General features: G+C 44.2%; 1 protein-coding gene across 1 annotated transcript in view; it reads right to left on the minus strand.

The window, feature by feature from the left end:
• Positions 1–370: 370 nt before the first annotated feature.
• Positions 371–16,779, minus strand: part of MRPS6 (mitochondrial ribosomal protein S6) — a 63,664-nt gene continuing 47,255 nt past the window's right edge. The window contains exons 2-3 of the mRNA XM_074360118.1: positions 15,225–15,364; positions 371–931 (exon numbers count right to left, since the gene is read on the minus strand). Coding sequence (XP_074216219.1) covers positions 742–931; positions 15,225–15,364 — 330 coding nt within the window. The 3' untranslated portion in view covers positions 371–741. The remainder of the gene's footprint in view (positions 932–15,224; positions 15,365–16,779) is intronic.

Raw genomic sequence — 16,779 nt, forward strand, 5'->3', positions numbered from 1 at the left:
GTGAGGAGGCAGGTGCTGATGGCAGAGGAAAGACAGGAAACAGGGCCAGACCTCAATGGCCACAGAACACTCAGGTCCCGCACCAAGGGTGGCGCCCACCACAATGACAACCATGAGAAGACGGGAAAAGCGACTGCCCAGGAGTCAAGGGTCAGACACATCCCACCCACCCTCACCCCAGCGTCTCCAAGTCTTGAACTTGGGCTGATAACCGGGTAGCCTGACTCCCAGACACTGCTGCCATTCTAGACAGACTGAGCTGTGAGGCCGGCGACAGTGCCCAGTGTTGGGGTACGTGAAGAGACAAAAACACATCCCCCCAAGTTTTTGAAAATCACGCTTTCACTCTGATCAAAAGTTACTCATAAAATACGATGGTCTTAAAATTTTATTTTGCATGGTTGTATACAGTCTGAATGACTAGCTTGCAACCCAAGGCAGTTTTTACAAGCTTTGCTCTTCAAAATAGTGTTAGTGTTGTTGCAGGGCAAAAGTCCTGACACATTACATTCAGGAAACAGAATCGAGGAAGCCAAGTGGGGACCACAGATCACAAAGAGGCTCTAAGCAAGCCATGCCCCTACTTCCCACAGCAACGAGGATCAAGAGCTAAAAATATCTCAGAAAAATCAAGTGGCGCCTGCAGCACCCTCTTATATAAAGGTCAAGCTTGTAAATTATTAATCCACGGTGCTCAAAAGTGAGAGAATTAAATATAAGGCTAAGATCTGGCAAATCTTCTCACTTCCTCCTCTTCGTGGAATACAGCTTCTCTTCAAGTGGGACTGGGACGATCCCTTCACACTTTTTCACTTCCTGAGTCAGAGGGTGTTTTACAATATTCGGTCTAATCACATCAGTGTCTCGAGACAGATACTCCATTATGCCGTCAACAGTTGTTGTTGGCGCATAAAAATCCACCAAGAAATACCTGCAATAAAATAAAAATTTGTGAATATCCTGCATTCTGAAACACAGCGGTTTCACTACTTTGGTCAGTGTTTTCACTTTACTCCTCCCCAGATAAAGACATCAACCACACACACACACACAACACATCTCTGTCAAAACAGAAACCGCCGGCGGACCCGCTGACCCCCAGTGCCGCAGCGCGCCCACCTCCCTTTGTGACGGCCTTCCCCCTTACACTCTTGTGAAAATCTGGACCCAAACAAGCTCAGTGGTAGAAAAAAAGCAACGTGACGTTACATGCAGTAGGAAATACTAGAAAGATGGTAAAATTATGGTACAAGAACAGAATTTGCTATTCAGCAAAGCCTGAATTTTCTAAACCATTAGCTGATTTTTTTGAGTGTGGAAACACCTACTAATCTTCTAATTTTCCAAAGGATTTTACAAGTGACTAAATGCACCAAAGAGATACAGAAGGAACCACCGGCCGCACTTCACAAACAAGGAAAAAGAAAAGGCCTGGGACTTGTCTAAGACTACCTTGCATGGTCAAGAACTGACAGAAAACAACAACAAAATTACCTGAGTTTTGGGTAAGAGAAAGAATTTCATATTCATCCACCCAGACCAGACTAGTACAGACAGGCACCTCATACAGCTCCCTGGTCTTAAAAAAGGAAAACAACTTCACAGCGGTCTGCGGGAGGACGGCACAAAGGAGGAAGCATCTCTGGTCCCTGCCCCCACTCCGCTCAGTTCTGAAAGTTTAAGCCTCCCTTGTCCTGTTTAGTTTGGACAACAGTGCTGTTAAAGGACAGTTTTCAGTGCAGTATTTCAGAATTCTACAACGTTCCAGCTGGTTAGGATGACCTCTGACACCCCTCATTTTGTTCCAGCCACACTCTTCTCCCAAGCCTAGTCCCATCCTCGGTCTTCACTGTGCCTCTGCCGGAAGTGGTCTTTACCCACGTCCACACAGCTCCTCCCTCGCTTCCATCACGTCTCCGTCCAAAAGTCAACTGGTGAGAGAGGCCTTCTGTCCCACCCACCCAGCCATCACTCTTATCTCCCTTACTTACGCTTTGCTTTTCTCCCCCACAGCACTTTATCACCCCTGACACAGCACACGCTTGTTTACAGTCTGTCTCGCTCCACTAACAGATAGCTGCCCTAGGAAGGGCCGTGTCGCTACAGCCCCAGCACCCTGCGCAGAGGCTGACGTCCCTCCGTCAGGCCCGCAGTAAATACCTGACAGCGGTGGTGCAGCATAAAAGGCGGGATTCTCATAGAAAGTAGGAAAGACAAGCTTAAAATGGACAAATTCAGCAAGAAAGTTACGACAAAAAGTACGGCATTTTGTTAATTCCATACAAAGAGGGTTCAAAACTTGAAAGAAAATTTGCCGTGCGACCATTCATAAGCCTAGTGGGAAACTCAATCTAGTAAAAATAATTAAAAGGATAGAAAAACATGTATCACGCAAAAATACCAATCAAAAGACAGTCCCAGTGGCTACAGTAATACCAGACAAAGTAGACTTTTGAGCAAAGAGAATTATCAGGGGAAAAAGAAACACTACATAGTGATGAGTTCACCAAGAAGACACAACAACCCTGACTGTGTGTGACAGATAGCAGAGTTTCAACACACAGGAAGTACACGCCAACAGAACTGAAAAGAGAAAGACACAAATCCACAATTAGAGTTGGAAACCTTCAACATTCCTTTCAGTAATCAACAGACCTGGTACACAGAAAATCAGCAAGGCTATGGAAAAAGCAAACACCACCTTCAACCATCTGGATCTGATACTTGTAGAACCCTCCACCCAAGAACAGCAGGATACGTATTTGTTCTCAGGGGCACGTAGAACATTTGCCAAGGTTGACCATATTCTGGGCTATAAAACGAGTCACAATAAATCTAAAAGGGATTCGAGCCACACAGAAAAATCTTGGGAAAATCACCAAATACTTAGAAATTAAACATACATCTCAACAACCTATGGGTCAAAGAAGAAATCAAAAGAGAAATTACAAAATACTTTAAATTGAATAAAAATGAAAACAAATCAAAATTTGAAGAATGCCACTAAAGCAGGACTTAGCAGTAAATTTACAACACTAAACGTCTATGGAAAAAAAAGAAAAAAGGCCTCAAATAAATTACCTCAGCCTCCACCCTAAGAAACCAGAAAAAGGAGAGAAAATTAAATGTAAAGTAAGACAAAAGAAAATAATAAAATCAGAGCAGAAATCCCCGAAGCAGGATACAGAAAAACAGAGCACATCAATGAAACCAAACACTAGTTCACTGAGAAGACCAACAAAAGTGATACACCTCTAATCAGACTGACCAGTAAAGAGAGAAAAAACAGAAATCACCGATACTGGGGACAAGACAGGTGCAATGACTACAAAAGTTTACAGATATTAAAAGGATAGTAAGGGAATATTATACAAAGTTTTTGCAATATATTTGACAACATAGCTGTAATTCCCTGAAAAACACAAACTGTCAAAACTCACTCAAGAAGAAACAGATAACCTGAACAGCCCTATATCTATCAAAGAAATTAAATCTGTAGCTAAAAAATCTTCCCACAAAGAGAACTACAGGCCCAGTCAGCTTCACTGGGGAACTCTACTAACTGCTTATGAAAAAAAAAGCCAATTCTGATACAAACTGGTCTGAAAAATAGGAAAACACTTTTCAACTTGTTCTATGAGGTCAGCGTTACCCTGATACCAAGACAAGACAAAGACACTACAAGAAGAAAGACCTATATCCCCCATAAACATAAATGAAAAAATTCTAAGCAAAATTTTAGCAAACTGACTATTATAATATATAAAAAGGACAGTATATCCTGACCAAGTAAGATTTAGTCCAAGAATGCAAGATTTGTTTAACATTTGAAAATCAATGAAAATCCACCATATTGACACACTAAAAAAAAAAATCTTTTGATCATTCCAGTGGATGCAAAAAGAAGCATTTAGCAAAATCTCACATCCAATCTTGATTAAAAAAAAATCTTAGCAAACTATAGAAAGAAGGAATCTTCTTCAATCTTATAAAGACCGTATTGGAAAAACCCACAACAGCATACTAACCGACCAAAGTCCGAATGCTTTCCCCCTAAGAGTGGGAACAAACAAGAATGCCTGTTCTCACCACTTCCACTCAGCATTTTACTGAAGTGTCTTCCCAGTGCGGTAAGTATGAAAAAAAGAAATAAAAGGCATCCAGATAGGTAAGGAAAAAGTAAAACTGTCTTTATTTTACAGATGTCACCATCATGTACACAAAAAAATATGAAGAAACTTATAAGATACTAGGACTCTTTAAGTTTAGCAAGGTTGCAAGATACAAGGTCAACAAAAATTAACTGTATTTCTATACACTAGCAACAAATAATCAGACCTTGAAATTGAATATGAAATACTTAAAGATAAATCTGACAAAAGATGTGTAAGACTTGTACGCTAAAAACTACAAAACATTGTTGAAGGAAACTACAGAAAACCTACATAAATGAAGAGGTATACCTTGTTCACAGGGAGGAAGATTCAATTTATTTAGATGTCAGTTCTCTCAAATTGATCTATAAATTCAAGAGAATCCCAATCAAAATCCTAACAGACCTTTTTGCCAGAAACTGACAAACTGATTCTTAAGTTCATATGGAAAGTCAAAGGATGAAGAACAGCCAAGACAATTTTGATAAAGTTGAAGGACTAATACTACCTGATTTCAAGACTTATTGTAAAGGTATGGTAATCGAGGTAGTACAGTACTTGTATAAAGATACACAAGTAGATCTACAGAACAGAATAGAGTTCAGAAATGGATCCATACACATTCGCACAACTGATTTTTGACAAAGGTACAAAGACAATTCAGTGGAGAAAGGATACTTCTTTTAACGAATGGTGTTGAAACAATTTGATATCCATATGCAAAAAAAATGAACTTTGATCCATATTTGTACTATATACAAAAATTAACTCAAACTGGAACATGAATCTAAACATAAAACATAAAGCTATAAACGTAGAATAAAACACAGGAGAAAATCTTTGTGACCTTGAGTTAATTAGGCGAAGGTTCCTTAGACATGACACCAGAAGCACAATCCGTAAAAGAAAAATCTGATCATTTAGACTTCATCAAAACCAAAAACTGCTCTTTGAAAGATATTGTTAAGATAACAAAAAGACAAGCCATATACTGGGCCTCGCACATCTCATATTTGATAAAGGACTTATTCCTGGAATATTAACAACTCAAAATTTAATTAAAAACAATTTTTTAAATGGGCATAAAATTTGAAAAGGTATTTCCTGAAGATATACAATGGTGAAGAAGCAGGTGATGAGATGCTTAATACTGTTAGTCATTAGAGAAATGTGAATTAAAACCAGAGATGTCTACTAGAATGGCTAAACAATGACCATACCAAATGTTGGTGAGGATAGAGAGGAAATGACACTTCCACACACTGCTAGGAAATGCAAGATGACACCACAACTTTGGAAAACAGTTTGGCATTCTCTTAAAAAGTTAAACATATACCTGCCATTATGATCAAGCCATCCCATTCCTAGATTTACTCCCAAAACCAAAGTATATGCCCATAAACAACTTGCACATCAATGTCGACAGCAGCTTTCCTTGTAACAACCCAAAACTGAAAGTAGCACAAATATCCATTAACATGTAAACTAATAAGCAAACTATGGTACGTCAACTAAACAGCATACTACTCAGGAATAAAAGGGAAAAAACTATTAATACAGACCACTAATGAATCTCATAATAATAATTTTGCTGAGTGAAAGACACTAGAGCAAAAAAGAGTGCATACTACTTCTATCCAAATAAGACTTTAGAAAATATAAGCTAATCTAGAGTGAAAGAAGGCAGATCAGTGGTTGCTAGGTGTGGGAACAAGTGGAAGGAAGGCTCAGAAGAGGCAGGAGGAAACTTTGGGGGTGACCAATTTGTTTCTCATCTTGACTTGGGTTTATACATCTGTGCAGTTTATTGTGTGGCACATATCTCTGTAAAGCTGTTGATTTTTAAATGCTCTATAGGAAGCTGAGAGGCCAGGACTTGGTAAATGACTTGCTGTGGGCGGTGGTGATGAGGGAGCAAGTACAGCTTGATGAAGACCCCCAGGGTTTTCCAAGAAATGAAATAAAAATGATATAAATTCCTCCACTAACTGGCAAACTTCTTGAGGGAGTGACTTGTACCTCTGCTCAAGGATGAGACCACTGTTTGGGCTTACTCTGAAAATTACGCACCAACCGGGCCAAATTTTCCTCAGTTTCATTCTACTTGTTTATTTCTACTCCACGTAGCCCATGCTAGGATTGCAACCACCCAACTTAAGAACCGCTCGTTTGTTCAACATTTAATTATTGATTACTTATCCTGAGTAAGGCTCTGGAACAGAACCTAAAAAGTAAGTGTAATCGACCTTAAATTATCTTCTCCTTGCCAACCCCCAGCCCTTTACCCACTCCTCCAGCCCCCAAATAATTATGGCCACCTGGTGGCCAGAGCACGGAACTCTCACTCAACATAGCCTCCAGTGTCCTTCTTCCCTTTTTATCCATTTGTTTTTTCATCATATTTTCGTCATTCATCAAATGTATTGCCCGGCTACTGTGGACAAGTTATGACCTCACCCTCTGTCGGCCAACATCCCACCATACTTAATTCTATAGCAGGTAGTGGTTCCTTAAACATATGCACATCCTCTCTGAGCTCCTTCCTCCTCCCTTGCCTTTGGCTAGTTTCCCAAGAAGAGTCTTCCTATTTGCCTTATTACACTTAAAGCCCTGTGCTGACGGCTGGAGGGAGGGAACATGAAATGCCATCTATTAACAGAGGGTAAGATGGAGGGAAATGCTGAGGCCCGACACGCTCAGGGCACTCAGCAACCCAGGCCACTACCACTGCCAGCCCTGGAAGTGCTCCAAGTCCCCTCCCTCCAGAAAGTCCACAGGTGTCACCTGCTCTAGTGAGGTAAGCCTGCCCTTCTTTATACTCAAGTATTCAGGTTACTCAAGTATTGTATCTGGGGTTCAGCGAGCATTGTTTCCTTTCATTTTCCATTCAACCACACCACAGAGGCATTTTTGTGGGCTAGCCTCCAAGTCTAAACATATTTCTAAGAGAGAGGGTGCTTACGGTAGCCAACAACCAGCTCAACTGCCCACAAACCAACTTCCCTTCAGTCTTCCTGAGCAGCAGCAGCCTCTCTACACTGGCTCTCACGAAACGATGCTAAGAAATACACCCAAGGCTTCTGGATATCATTTTCTGATAAGGGTAAAAAGGATACTCAAGGATGGAAACTAGAGGCCAGATATACCAGAAACCTCTTATTTCAGAAATTAAAAGAGAGTGTCTTGGAAATCTCTTTTAAACAGCTCCTGAGGAAGAGAACGAAGAGGTGGAAGCCCCACACCACGCGGCAACCCAGCAAATGGAAGCGGAGGAAGCGGGGCTGGGTGCAGGGCTGGGTCCAGCAGCCCTCTCCCCAGCAACTACTACTGTTCTAGCAGCTTTCAAAGTGGCTTCCTGCACATTACCTCCTCTGACTTTTATAATAATTAAGTCACTGATTCAAGGTCACTCAGCTACAAAGTGGTCAGTTAGGATTCTAACAGAGTGGTCTTTGACTCCAAGACAATAGAAGCCACAGAGAGCTCTGGGGCCAAAGGCTTACAGAATCACAGCATGCAAGTGCTGGAGCGGACCATGAAGACGACACAGTCCAGCTGATCTGCAACGGGCCACAAGTGAGAGGCAGGCTCCAGACCCCACAGATCCCCACTCCGTCAACCACATCTCTTGCTACTTAGCAGCCAGCATTCTGGAGGTTTCTCAAGGATAAAGAGAAGTCCTAGACAAAGGCCTGAAAAGGCCTCCCGGAGATTCTCTGTTACCATCACCCCCCTTCCCCCCGACCCCGCTAGCCTTTACCTTCTTTTACCTACCCTGCCTTCCCTGTACCGTGATGCTCATCTGGCAACCAAACCCAAACAGGACCACTGGCCAAAATGCAAATGGGCTTGTACTCACAGCCACAGCTGCGACAGTCATTTCATGCTTATCACCCTGCTGATCTATGCCTGGGGCTCGTGTGGGCAAAGACTGCTTCTACTCCCAGGCTCCTTATTACACTGTGGAAATTTCCACAAAAAGGAAGTACCATCAAAACAGAGGAGAGGAGCAGCTCAGAGGAGGGCAGCTCTTGCTGTATTCGACACTCCTGGTTGAGAGCTGAACCTCCTTCCTCTGCCTTAGTGACCCAAGCACACAGGTCAGTACCCCTTTACAGCTTTCCCACACAGGAATGCCATGACCAACTCCTGGCTGCTGCCAGCACCTACTCTTTTTCTCACCTACATATCTCAGGCAAACCCAGTCAATCAATGAACATCTACTGTGGGCAAACCTCAGAAGGAGGCTAAAAATATGAGGTACACAGAGCCTTGATCTCCTGGAACTTCAGTCCAGCTAGGGAGAGGAAGTCACCAGGGCTGCTGTGCTAGCAGAAACCGGCGTCCAGGACCTGCACACACCTCCCAGTCCTGAAGGAGACGGTGGGACTGATGTGGTGGCTGTGGACACCCGATTCCTAGCTGCGGACACCCGATTCCTAGCTGCTGGGCTTTTCTAACCACAGGTGACCTGAGGAAGGATGATGACGCTTTTTACAGATGTGAGAGACTGAATGGGGCACATCCCTGCGTCTCCATCTGAACCAGTGAAGACATGAGGCTTAGAGCAGCCTACTTGGAGCTGTAGGCTGGAGCAGCTTCAGAGGCCTGCAAGGATCCCTTTCCCTTGACAGCACAGGTCCGTGACAGACCTGGAAAAACTGGGAATTAGGTTGACAGAATGACCTTGGAATGCCCTACATCCCACTGAAAGCTGCCATGGAGAAGCCATTCTGAAATTCAGAAGAGCTGCTGTTCAAAGGAAGGGGGCCAGAAGAGGGGCTCAACGCCCCAGAGGGATCTGCCCCACTTTCGCCCCAGCCCTGAGCGAGGCGAGGACCGAGAGGATTCAACAGCCACAGTGAGGTACCAGCGTTTGCTTCTTGCCCCAACCTAGCTAGGGAGAATCCAAACACAAGCCCCAAAGTCACAACACACGTAGACGATTTCTTATCTTCATCCTCATGACAAGCTCCTCACTCAAGGTAGAAGAGTTTAGGGTTATGACTATAATCGCTACTGCCTAGCCATGGCCAAAAGCTGACATTCCAATAAAAAGTAACCAAGTTCTCCAAATAGCTAGTTTCCACTCTCCACTTTTACTCTAATCAACGATCAAATCAGTAAATGGGCAGATCATTTTGGAAAAATCCAGTTTAGCAATCTGAACTCTAATTATAGTATACACTCCCAGCCTCTTCAGCCACGTGTTTGCTGGCACCAGTGAGATGGTTCTGCACACCAGGTAGCCAGGGTTGAATGTAAGCACTGTCATCGCCTTCAACACAAAACCCAGTGGTGGTGACATTTCAAGGTGTGTTTTCCCACACGTGGTTCTAATTATAGAATCACTTCATCCACAAGGCAGACACCAGCTTCACCCAAGCATCTCTCTTTTCTATAGAAAAGCACTCAGGTTTTATGCAGCCCCAACTGTGCACAAGCAGAAGTAAGGAGATGACTGATACCAGGGAAAGAGAGAAACAAAAAAAGCTCAGCACACTAATACATTTCTCATCACAGAGTCCCATGTTCAAAAGTTGGAGGAACAGGGAACCATCTCATACGCAGAACTGCCCACGTGGTCTTGAAGGTGATAATTAACCCTCCTTTGTATTTCTTAAGACATTCACTACAAACTCTCCACTACCATGACTGAAACCCCACAGAGATTTGAGAAGACCCAGAGAAAGGGCTTCCCCAGGACAGACCGAGCCCAGTGTCACCAGGACCACACCATCCCCAGCGCGGGCTCCCGTGGGAGCCAGCAGCCCTCAGCGTCCTTTCTGCTCCTCCTCTCTCGGGCCCGAGCCTCAGTACCACTCAGTCCCCTCCTGGCACAAGGCTACGCGGGCTGCCAGCCCCCACCCCACCTGAGTGGCTGAGGGAGGAAACATGTCTTCTTGCAGCACTCCTAAATGTAAAGGCTGTATTTGGTTTTTATTCCACTTTTGTCTTAACCCTGTATTTACAAGTTTTCCATAAAAAGTGCTTGGCTGAATTTGAGTTATATTCTTTGTCTGTCTCTCTCAGACACAGTCACACACTCACTCACAGCCTCCCCTTCCCCCTAGCAGACGAGTGGAAATTTCCACTGAAGCGCTCAGTGGCTCCAGTGAGCAGGGTGGGGGAGGGGGAGAAGAGGGATTTGCAGCCATGAAGCATCTTCAAGCCTTTTTGAAGACAGGAAACAGATCCGTCTGAATGCCAGTTCCTAGCCTGTATCGGTTAAATCTTGCTGGATTCAGGCTTCGCTGAGGCAGTGAATTATTCCCCTTAAAACGAAGACACCCTCTGCATGGAAAAGCCCCATTTCTTTTTATATCTGTTGGGTCTCATACATTTTAAAAACCACTAAACCTGCTGCAGAATCCTTACAAATCTTGGGACACTGCCACCAAAAAGAAACCTGCAAGGCCATGGCAGCCTTGCCTTGAAACCCTGTCACGAAGCACCTACACACAAGAATGGGGTCAGGATGCTGGCCTGGCCTTAACGCTGGCAGGAAAGCACAAGAACATGGAAATGTTAGCTAACGGGAAAACCACAGAGGAGAATCAGTCTCCTCTAGAGAGGGTGCCAGCGCTCCCGGAGTGAGCTGCAGACACACTCGGGGAGCGAGTCAGTAAAATTCCACTGATTCACCACAGAGCCAGTTATTTTTATCATTCTGCTTACCCGTAAATAGAAGGGCATCTTATATGTAGGCCAGCAGATCTCTGCTATAAGTACCTATCCACATTTTAAAGCAGATGAGAAAAGAGAAAGAAGGGACAAAACAGGCAAGAAAAACCTCCCTCATGTCTTAAGAGCTCTTATACACACGCATTCTGAAGTCAGCCCAGTCTCACTGCAGTAAAATCAGGCGTGGTAAAAATAGTCAAAGCCAATCTGGGGCATCCTTTTACAAACAAGCACAAGCCCAACACTGAAATATGGACCACGGTTTCTTTTATAGTTCCCTCCCCTGCACCAGAAATCACTCTCAGTCTCAGTCCAGCCCCATCTAGTGGAAAGAGAGCCTTAAACCAGCCTGTGCAGCCCTGGAGGAAGACAAAGACGCCGACATAGTTCTGGCAGAATCTGCTACTATGATTCAGTAAACTGCCCATCCCTTTTTAGCAAGGGTCTAAATGAGCACTTACTCCTGCTGCTCCCTTCTGCACATGTGACACTGTCCCCTTTTAGACTCCAAGGAATACAGTAAGAATCTTCCAAGACACCAACCTTCCCTTTCCCACAGAGTCAATCAAGGTGCCAAGATGAGCATGTGACTATACAAAGGAAAGCTAATTGGGGGCCCCCAAGAGACTAGAGCAAATCCAGAGCTGAGAATGAATCCCAGGCCTTCTAAGACCACACCACTCCCCCTCCCCTCAGCTCCAAATAACGCTCCAGCGGTTGCCAGGCGCTGCCTGGTGAAAGGGGTGGCGAGTGAGGCCAGAAGCCTCCACCTGGAAAGCTGGTCTAGAGGATCCAAACTTCTCAACCAGCCCAGCCTGGCCCAGACAGCAACAGGGGCATCTGGTCAGCTCCTCCCTGTTCCTAAATGCACATCACCGGAGGGACAACTGACAAGGGAACTGACTTCCCCTGGAAAAATACTCTTAATAAGTTACAGGTATCTGAGATACTATCCCCACCCCTGATAAATAAAGGTGACTCAACCCAGGCTCTACTCTGCTGCCAGAAGGAATTCAGAGCAGCATTTTAAATCTAAGTTTTAGAAAGGTGCTCCAGCTGTACATATATAACTTCTCCAGTTCTACTGACCCTCAGAGATTCTGAGCTCAAGCAAGTTTCTGTGGATCAAAACTTAACCATTAAGTTTTTCTAATGGGAAAATAGGTTCCCAGTTATAAACATCAAACTTACAAATCCCGTATGTAACCTGGAATGTAACCTGTTTCCAAAGTCAGGACTGACCAAGTTAATATCTGGACTATAATGATTGTATTTTGGGGGCATAAACCAGTAACAGACTTGATATAATAAACACTAGGTACCACTTTCAAGGTACCCCCTCCTCTTTCTGGAAGACTTCCCAAATAACCCTAAAGTAACAGGATCTCTCCTACCTAAGCATTTTTCTACCCTCATCCTTCATTCAGGCCTACTTGCCATGTGTGTAGCCAGGGAACGGATCTGGGGGGAGGAGGTGAGGTGGTCAGCCTGGGGGGTGCTGAGCTCCAGCCTGTATACCCCCTTGGCTGCTGCCCCGGTGCCTGGGTTAGTCATACACATGCAAGCCCCTGATTCAAGTGAAAACTTCTTGAGATCAGGAACCACAATAATCACGAGAACCATCCTGAGACCTAGGAGTACCACTGGGATATGCCATTTCTTCCTGTAAAATGTAAAAGCAACAAATATGTATGACCAACAGCACCACAACGCAACGTGGGTTCTTAGAGGGCATCTCGAGCCCACTAGTTAGCCAGCTGAAAAGTTGGCTCTCACACACCAACCTAAGGATTCAAGTCAGTGCCCCACCAAAATTACAGACACCTGTCATGGCCTCCACGGCTGTTCAAAAGAGTCAAAACCTTCCAAATGCTAATAAATGCATGACAAACAAGTCCACTCTGCTTCTTCTCAACCACTTTGTAAAAGTGAGCCTTCCCAGCACCTGGCACACGCTGGGCACATCTGCTTAATACATGTTTGTAATGCCTTCTGTGGCTACATCAGTGCACAAAAAGAGCTAGCCATGTGAACAAAAGGCCTAGCACAAATGTCACTGGGGTTAGTGACTATGGGAGGACTAGTGGCAGCCAATATCAGAGTAAACTTAAGCTCCACACTGCAGACATCCGACACACCACTCAACTCTAAATCTCCAACCCCCGGAGGTAACTCCCAACTACCCTAGCCCCTCACCTCCTCATTGACCAAAAGCCACTGTGAGGAATATTAGTGAGTGTTACAAAACTAAAAGTTACATGGTCAAAGGACACTGACAAACAAAGGCATCTTACTGCAGGGTGTCTCACCATTTACACTCTACAGCGTGCGGTGAATCTCTAAAAGGAGCAGAACGTGCAAGGCTTCCCACATCTAACTGATCACAAGCACATCCCAGTTTTCGGTGGAGTATCACCACACTTTGGAAAACATTATCTCAAACAAATAAATACCAGATATTGATTTATCCCCAGAAAAGCAAGCTTAAAACATGAACCTCCCAGCCTGGGACTGGGAATTGCCTTTCTGTGTCAATGCACAATATACACAACATAATGCACTTTAACAATGTGGCTTCTCCTTTGCTGAGAAGTCTGAAAGTAAAAACAACAACACAACAAAAATAAAATCCTTAGCTACGGAGGAACTAAGTGCCTACAACACAGTCTTTGGTGGGGCACAGGTACCTTGTCAGGAATCCAGGACGTAGGGCCAGCGTTGTCAGCAGTTCTGCCTTAATTCCAGGTGGGCACTTCCTGGATCTGAATTTATTCTCTCCGTAAGAGAGAAAGAGCACCACTCCACCCCAGCATATGCACACAGAGGCCTGAAAACTAGATGAATTAACGCAGCAGTTCTCCAAGTGTGGGCCTCAGACAGCAGGAGCAGCGGCACTGCCCACACCGTGAGAAGCGGTAAGTTCTAGGATGCTGGTCACACCAGCCGCCAATAAGGTCAAATCCTGTACTTGGAAAGAGGGCAGAAGAAAGCACTCCTACTGACCTCCCTGAAAGCTGACTTCTCTCCCTGTTCAGTGCCTTACATCACGGAACCTGGCTAATAATTCTTGGCCAAATTTTACATACTCCTCTTTAAAAAAGAAAAAGAGGCAAAAGGATTCATAGCCTTGCTATTATAACCAAACCTCTTTGTGGTTAAGTTAAAAAAAAAATGTTACACACACAATCGGCATGGCTCACTGTTGTTATGATTGTGGAGAGGGAATAAGCCACCGTGCATTTCATGTTGCCTAGCAACACCTCAGGCACGCTCTGCAGAGGTGCTCTCAAGAAGCTGAACACTAGCACAAAACAAGGTGAAGCAATCAAAAGATGCAATGTGCAGTCTGTGCCACACCTCAGCAGAAGGTTTACAGGCAGTAAGAAAGCCCAGTGTGACGCAGGACTTCACTTGAGTGCATCACTTGTATCAAAACTGCATTAAGAGTGCTCGCTCCGTGTGCCTAAAAGCAGCTCACACAACACCCAGTGCTGTCCACAGAGCACATCTTCAGAGAACATCTCATTTGATCTCTGTGACAAAGCGGATGGGAGGTCATCTGAGTTCAGTACCCAAGGAAGCGGGAAACAGAGAAGCTAAGTGACTTGGTCTAGGCCACACAGCTGGGAACACAAGAGGGAGAATCCAGTCTCCGAGTCCGGGCCTCTCCCACTATGCTAAAAACTGATTCCCATCTTCCCTGTCACCTACTTCTAAGGAAGCCTAACAATGTAAGATTCTTCCTCCAAACCAGAAACGATGGGGTAAGCAAGCTACCATGAGAGCTTACAAAGCTTCAAATCAACTTGACAAACTGGCCTCAAAGAATTTCTACAAGGATAATTATCTACAAGGTACTATAAAAATCAAACCTTTGACAAATGTGAGAAAAAAAATCCCACTACAGAAATTTTGATTAAAATTGATTGGAGCAGATAAAAACATTTTCTATTATGGGTTTTAGGCTCTGGTTATATACGGCTGTAAAAGAAGTACATTCGGCTTATTATCTCAACCTACATTCTTAAAAGGATGCACTGAGTAGGCGGACAATACATTGCTCAATGAGGTGTTTAAAGGCAAAAGTGAAAGAAATGCCAGGAGAAAACAGTGCTTAAGTTGACAAGAAACGTTTCCCACAATCAAAAGCTTATAAATGTGTTGCTCCTGGCATGACCAGTTTTTGTACCCTGATTACAGATGATTACGGGTCAGCACAAGTGCATCCCATTTGCAACACAACACTGCTGGGGTACATACCTGCACACCACCTGGTAGGATGGGGATCTGACTGTTAAGAGTACAGTAACTTCTGAGCTGAAATACACAGTGTTCCCCACTGAGCCCATCAAAGGCAGCTGTCAAGTGACTCATGAAGAGACTTACCCTCCTCGGGTGTGCCGCTGACTATGCGAGGACATCTTGTAAGGAAGCGCCTGTTCGCCCAGGTTCTCCAGGTTCCTCACTACTGCCCCTCTGTCCATCAGGGCTTCTAGAGTACGTTTCAAAGCAGCAGCAGTCTCTGGCTGTTTGGCGGGTTTTGTTTTTAAAAAGAAGAAAAAACAGATCAGAATCATTATTAGAACTGGAATGATTAAGTGTGGTCAGTTCCAATCATAACAGCTCTATTGGGAGGGATCTTTGGGGAAAAACAACAGAAATTATCTTTGGCTAAGAAAGTTTAAAAAAGAGAGAGAGGTATTTATTGTAAGGATATGAGATAGCTCACAGATACGAAGGAAAATCTGAAGAAGCAGGCCTCGGAGAGTCCAGGGACCAGAGCAGCTCCAGGGATCTGGGAGGCAGGAACTAACTGAGTGGCTTCTTCAGAGCACCTTGGCCAGGATGAATCAGCGCCAGTCACTGCCAGTTCTTGTAGCCCAGGGCTCAAAATTCAAATTCCAGGGGAAGAGCATCCTATTGGCAGGACACTTTGATTGACCATCTCACCAAAACCATATACAGACAGTGGGAAAAGGGGTTGTCCCCCAAAGAAAAATTGGGAGATTGTAGCCAAAAGGGGGAAAGGATGAGTAAGACCCAACCTCTGCCCTCATGGGGCTTACAATCTAATAAAGACATGAACACAAAAACTCATGTAAGAAGACCAGAAGGCAGAGTGCAGGAAGTGACACAGGGACCAGAGAGCTCATGAAAAGAGAAAGCAGATTCAGTTGGAAGAAGGGTTTCATTAGGAGAGCCGACTTATAAGGAGCCCTGGAAAATGACAATGGGAGATGCAAAGAACAAATGAGCCAGGCGCTGAGTAAAGAAGCAAAGACAAGAAAGTATTGAGGAAATAGCTAGGAGTCCCATCGGTGACGTTCAGGACAAGGGAGGACTGAGAAGTAAGACTATAGGTTGGGTGCAAGTATATAAATAATAAATATCTGTTATGAAAAACAAAATTCAAACAAAATAGAGTCCCATCATCCAGAGATAAAATTCGTTAAACATTCTGATGAACTGCTTTCCAGATATCTCTCTATGCATATGTTTACACCAAAAACTTTAGGAAGAAAAGACACTTTACAATGGTAAACAGGAAGACACAACTAATGAAATGTAGAAAATGAGGAAGAGGTGTGGCAAAGGGGGCACTAAATATGGGGTTGTTATTAACAGCTAAAAAGAAATCTGGAGTAGCTGGCCAGGGACCACAGAAGATGAATCTGGTTTAGGACATGCTGAGTCTGAGATACCCACAGCTTCTCCAAGTTAACCTCTCAAGATGTAAACCTTAAGCTCAAAACAACAGGGCAGGTTAGTCATCTGCCGAGAGGGGCTATCTGAAACCTTGGCAGTAGGTGAGATCACTGAGGGGAATGTAGAGATCACTGAGGATGAGATCCACAGAAGCTTGGGGAGCACAAACACTTGGCGGACTGACAAGAGGACTTGAAGTAAGAGAAGCAAACAGCAGAAGGTAAATCAGATCTGC

This window comes from Camelus bactrianus, chromosome 1 (assembly GCF_048773025.1).
Source record: "Camelus bactrianus isolate YW-2024 breed Bactrian camel chromosome 1, ASM4877302v1, whole genome shotgun sequence".
In the NCBI taxonomy this organism is placed as follows: Eukaryota; Metazoa; Chordata; class Mammalia; order Artiodactyla; family Camelidae; genus Camelus; species Camelus bactrianus.